Here is a 5849-nt window from a genome sequence, read left to right on the forward strand (position 1 = left end):
GCGGCGTTGCAGAGACCACGGAGCTCCTGAAGCAGAGGTTCGACTACATCTTCTACACCGGGTCCACGGGCGTCGGCAAGATCGTTAGGGATGCGGCCAACAAGTTCCTCACGCCCACAACCCTGGAATTGGGCGGGAAGTGGTAGGTGATGGGCGTGGGTGGCATGAAGAGGGTGTCTGTTGGATTTGTTCATCGGTAATGGGGTATGTTAGGGTATGTTGGTATGATGGAAGGAAGATGTGGAGGCGGGTAAGGGGAGTGGGTGGGGGGGGGGGCAGGGGCGTGCGCGAATTTAGAGAGTGAGGAGATATGAGAAGATAAAAAGAGTGAGGAGAATGAGGTCTCGTTTCTTGTTGCTAGACGAGTGAGGAAAGAGCCACTCGAAAAAAAATCTTCGTGGGACCAGTGGATGAATTATATTAAAGCAACAGTTTTTATTCAATTCAGATATCAGAGTATATTAAGTTTAAAGAATTTGTGTGGAATTTAGCATCACAAACCTTTGAAAGATCTACAAAATTTAAGGCAATAAGACATATAGAAGCTGTATTTCCAATAAAAGGAAATCCAAAATTATTTCATATTTCCAAAAAACAAAAAAAAATCTTATATCCAAATATCATCTTTTTATCTCTTAGCATGATTTCATTACTCTTATATTTAGCATGAATCTATTACTATTACCTCAGCCTATACCATTATCTTTTCTTATCATACATCTCGTGCTCTTAACCTTGTCATATATCTATTTTTCTTATTCTTATCACCCTGCTATTCCTTATCATATATCTATTACTCATCCACATTATCCTCCATTTCCTTATCATTTTTCTATTACACTTATCCTTATCAACCTCAAGTCCCTTACCATACATCTATCACTCTCATCCTTATCAAGTGCCACATCTCACCCAGCCCCCTCTCGTATATCTATTACACTTATCCTTATAACCCTCCAATAGCTTACCATACATCTATCACTCATCCTTACCATCCTCAAATCCCTTACCATACATCTATCACTCTCATCCTGATCAACCCCCAATTCCACATTTCAACCCCCCCTTCACCTCCCTTTCTTTTCAACCCCCAATTCCACATCTCACCCCCCTCACCCCCCCATCACCCCCCTCTCTCACCAACCCCCAAATTCCACATCTCACCCCCCATCACCCCCCCTCTCTTATCAAACCCAAATGCCACGTCTCACCTCCCCTCACCCCCCTCTCACCCCCCATCACCCCCCTCTCTCACCAACCCCCAAACCCACACCTCACCCCCCTCTCACCCCCCTCTCACCCTCCTCCTCCTCCTCCCCCTTCTCCTCCCCAAGCCCCTGCTACGTGGACCAAACGGCGGACCTCGACATCGCCACTCGCAGGATCCTTTGGGGCAAGCTCTTCAACCTCGGCCAGACCTGCATCGCCCCGGACTACATCATGTGCCCCAAAGCCGTCGAGGGGGAGATCGTCGCCAAGGCCAAGCAGATCCTCAAGGAGTGGTACGGAGACAGCCTCGAGAAGAACCCCGACTTGTGCCGAATCGTGGCCGAGAGACACGTCGAGTGAGTAAAAGAGCGAGGTGAATGAGTGGAGTGAGTAAGTGAGGTGAATAAGTGGAATGAGTAAGGGAGCGAGGTGAATAAAAGGAGTGAGTGAGAGAGTGAGGATAATGAAAGGAGCGAGAGAGTGAGGAAAGAAGAGAGTGAAGTGAATGAGTGGAGTGAGTAAGGGAGTGAGAAGAATAAGTGGAGTGAGTCAGGGAGTGAGAAGAATGAGTGGAGTGAGTAAAGGAGTGAGGTGAATGAGTGGAGTGAGGTGAATGATAGGAGTGAGTAAGAGAGCGAGGAGAATAAGTGGAGTGAGAGAGCGAGGAGAATGAGTGGAGTGAGAGAGCAAGGAGAATGAATGGAGTGAGTAAGGGAGCGAGGTGAATGAGAGTAGTAAGAGAGCGAGGGGAATAAAAAGAGTATGAGAGAGAGGATAATGAAAGGAGTGAAAGAGCGAGGAGAATAAGTGGAGTGAGTAAGAGAGCGAGTTGAAAGAATGGAGTGAGTACGGGAGTGAGAAGAATGAGTGGAGTGAGTTAAGGAGTGAGAAGAATGAGTGGAGTGGGTAAGATATCATCATTATCATCACCGTCATTACAATCATTAACATCATCATCATCATCACCATCATTATCATCACCATCATTATCATCACCATCATTATCATCACCATCATTATCATCACCATCATTATCATCACCATCATTATCATCACCATCATTATCATCACCATCATTATCATCACCATCATTATCATCACCATCATTATCATCACCGTCATTACAATCATTAACATCATCATCATCATCACCATCATTATCATCACCATCATTATCATCACCATCATTATCATCACCATCATTATCATCACCATCATTATCATCACCATCATTATCATCACCATCATTATCATCACCATCATTATCATCACCATCATTATCATCACCATCATTATCATCACCATCATTATCAACACCATCATTATCATCACCATCATTATCATCACCATCATTACAATCATCACCATCATTATCATCACCATCATTATCAACACCATCATTATCATCACCATCATTATCATCACCATCATTACAATCATCACCATCCTCACAACCACCATCCCCATCCCTACAAGAGCTCCTCCTTCCCAACAGCCGCCTGGCAGGGTACCTCAGCAGCGGGAAGGTCGTCCTCGGAGGCAAATACGACAAGAAGACCAAGTGGGTCGAGCCAACGATCCTGGTGGACGTCAAGGAGGACAGCAAGGTGATGCAGGACGAGGTCTTCGGGCCTATCCTTCCTATCCTGAACTATGAGAACTACCAGGATGCGATCAACTTCATTAACAAGAGGTGAGGAGCGAATTGCAGGGGTGTGGTTATGTTGTGTTTGTTTGTATTGTTATTATTGTTTTATTATTGGTATTACTGTCGTTATTATTTTCATATTTGTTATTATCATTGTTATTATTATCATTATTATAATTTTGTTATTTCTTATTTGTATTGTTGTTATAATCATTATCATTATTATCGTTTTTGTCATTATAACTATTATCATTAATATTATCAAAATCATTATTAATTTAATTATCTTTATTATCATTATTATAGAAGACGTGCGCTTGATATCATATTTCGATTAGTAGTATTTGTCACTATTTCATCTGGGTGGCAAACTCCTTCAATAAATTATATTGAACGAGAAAACAGTCTCCGAGAAAAGAAATATATAGATAGATTAAATAACTGTTAGATGATGATCATTGCATAACATTTAATTATTATTATATCGGATGATAACTGAGTTACAAAGTTATGTTTCCTACAAAGCATATCTTTTATAAATTCATTCATTTTCTATGCATTTGTAGACTCTACTATATCATCATTTTAGAAGTAGTATTGTCATCATCATTATTATCAATAGCATAATTCACATGGTCTTATCCCGTAAATTGAAATATCGCCTCTAATCCCTATAAGAAAGAAAAAAACATTTTTATCATCCTTAAACCATCCCTCCTTTTTCATCATCTAAATAAATCATCCTTTTATCAGCCCTGCCTTTCTATCACCTCTCCTTCTTCCCTCGTTTTATCACTCCTCCCTTTCTATCACCTCTCCTTCTTCCCTCGTTTATCAGCCCTCCCTTTCTATCACTTCCTCTCCTTTTCCCCTCGTTTTATCATCCCTTCCTTTCTATCACCTCCTCTTCTTCTTCCCTAGTTTATCACCTCCTTCTTCCCTCGTTTTATCACCCCTCCCTTCCTATCACCTCTCCTTCTTCCTTCATTTTACCACCCCTCCCTTTCTACCACCTCTCCCTCTTCCCTCGTTTATCAGCCCTCCCTCCTTCGCCCTCAGAGAGAAGCCCCTCGCCATGTACGTGTTCTCGAAGCAGCAGAACGTAGCCGACGCCTTCCTCAGCCAAGTGTCGTCTGGAGGCGCCACCATCAATGACACTCTACACCACGCTGCCAGTGAGTCTTTTGTTGTTTTGTTGTTGTGGTGTTGTGGTGGTGATGTTGTTGGTGTTTTGTTGATGTTGATGTTCTTGGTGGTGGTATTATTGTTGTTTTTTATTGTTGTTTGTTGTTGGTATTAATTATTGTTATGATTGTTATCATTGTTGTTGTTAATATTTCTATTATTGTTGTTATTGTTGTTATTACTATCATTTTCATTAGTATCATCAGCACCAGTATTGTTATTACTGTTATTGTTGTTGCTGTTAATATTATTGCTATTGTTATTGTTACTATTATTATTTTCATTACTATCATCATCATCACTTTTATTACTATTATCATTATCATCATTATCTTTATATCATTTTTCATCATTATTGTCTTTATTATTATTATTATCGTTATTACTAGTATTCCGTCATCATAACCATCCCAATCATCACCACTATACCCATCATCATCACCATCATTACCATCATTTCCTTATCATTATTATTTATCCCTCCCTCTCCTCTCCCCCCCAGACCCCAACCTCCCCTTCGGCGGCGTCGGACACAGCGGGATGGGCGCCTACCACGGGGATTACACCATCGACACTTTCCTGCACAAGAAGTCCGTCCTGATTCGGGATTTCGACTCTGCGGCTGACAAGATGCTGGCGTAGGTTTTTTTTTGTTGTTGTTGTTGTTTTTGGTCTTTTTTCGTTTTTTTTTTTTTTTTGCGTGTGTTTTCTTCCCTTCTTTCTTTTGCATTTTTTCTTCGTTTTTTTCTTTTCTTTACTTTTTTCTATATATAATAATTATGAACTCTTCTTTTTCTATCACTTCAAGTATTATTTATTCTTTATATCATCAAATTTTTATGTTTATCCTTATTACCGTTATTGTCTTTATTATCGTTATTACTCTTATCACTGTCATTATTACTGATTATTCTTATTGTTCTCATTATTATTACTATCTTCGTTATTGCCATGGTGATATTCATTCAAAAGATGTATTGTTATCCTTATTATCAGTTTTCATCATTATCATTATCGTTATCGTTATCTTTTATTCGCAGAGTCCGCTATCCTCCTTACAATGATGAGAAACTGAAGATTCTCAGCGCATAAGGAGACTCCACATGACCTCCACTTTCTAATCCTCCACCTTTTTCTCTTCCACTTCTTACTCGTTCAGTGTCTTCTCTTGATTTTTTCTTCTGTTTCACCGTCTTCTCTTTCATTTTACCTTCTCCCCTACTTTCTTCTTTTTCCTTTTTTTTCTTTTTTCCACTTCCACCTCGTTCAAAGTCTCCTCCACTCTCTCCCTTTCCACTTTTATTCAAATTCCCTCCCATTTTCTTCCACCTCCGTTCATTTCTTCGCACTTTCTTCCACTTATTTTCCACTCATTCCTTTCTTCCCACTTTCTTCCAAGGCGAACCGTTGATATCCTTGATCTAAAGAAAATGAATAAAGTATCGTTGATTGTTAACGATTGTTTGTTAATATCCTATTAATGTGTTCAGTGAGTCACAGATTGTGCCAGTGAATAACTATAACTGAATGCTATAAGGTTATAACGAGACTACCATTATAATTATCTAATCAATTATCCGATTTGATTATCCTGATTTAAATAGAGGAACAATATGAGAAATTACTGTAGTTATTAATTACTTCATAACGGATATCTGCAATTGTAGTAATGCTACTAAAATGACAATAACAAAGTATATACGACAAAAAAAAATAAAAAACAAAAAAATATCGGTATTGATTAATAGCAATCAAAATAAATCATAGGAAACCAAGACAGGGAACGGTTCAGTTTTCAAAGGAAAGA

At 39.4% G+C, this 5849-nt stretch overlaps 1 protein-coding gene across 1 annotated transcript in view; it reads left to right on the plus strand.

Moving 5' to 3' along the window:
* Aldh-III (Aldehyde dehydrogenase type III) overlaps window positions 1–5498 on the plus strand; it is a 10756-nt gene extending 5258 nt beyond the window's left edge. The window contains exons 5-10 of the mRNA XM_027358952.2: window positions 1–142; window positions 1335–1565; window positions 2705–2902; window positions 3917–4032; window positions 4545–4680; window positions 5083–5498. The exon at window positions 1–142 is cut by the window's left edge and continues 22 nt beyond it. Coding sequence (XP_027214753.1) covers window positions 1–142; window positions 1335–1565; window positions 2705–2902; window positions 3917–4032; window positions 4545–4680; window positions 5083–5134 — 875 coding nt within the window. The 3' untranslated portion in view covers window positions 5135–5498. The remainder of the gene's footprint in view (window positions 143–1334; window positions 1566–2704; window positions 2903–3916; window positions 4033–4544; window positions 4681–5082) is intronic.
* The last annotated feature ends 351 nt before the right edge of the window (window positions 5499–5849 follow it).

The sequence above is a fragment of the Penaeus vannamei genome, chromosome 31 (genome assembly GCF_042767895.1).
Source record: "Penaeus vannamei isolate JL-2024 chromosome 31, ASM4276789v1, whole genome shotgun sequence".
Classification (NCBI taxonomy): Eukaryota; Metazoa; Arthropoda; class Malacostraca; order Decapoda; family Penaeidae; genus Penaeus; species Penaeus vannamei.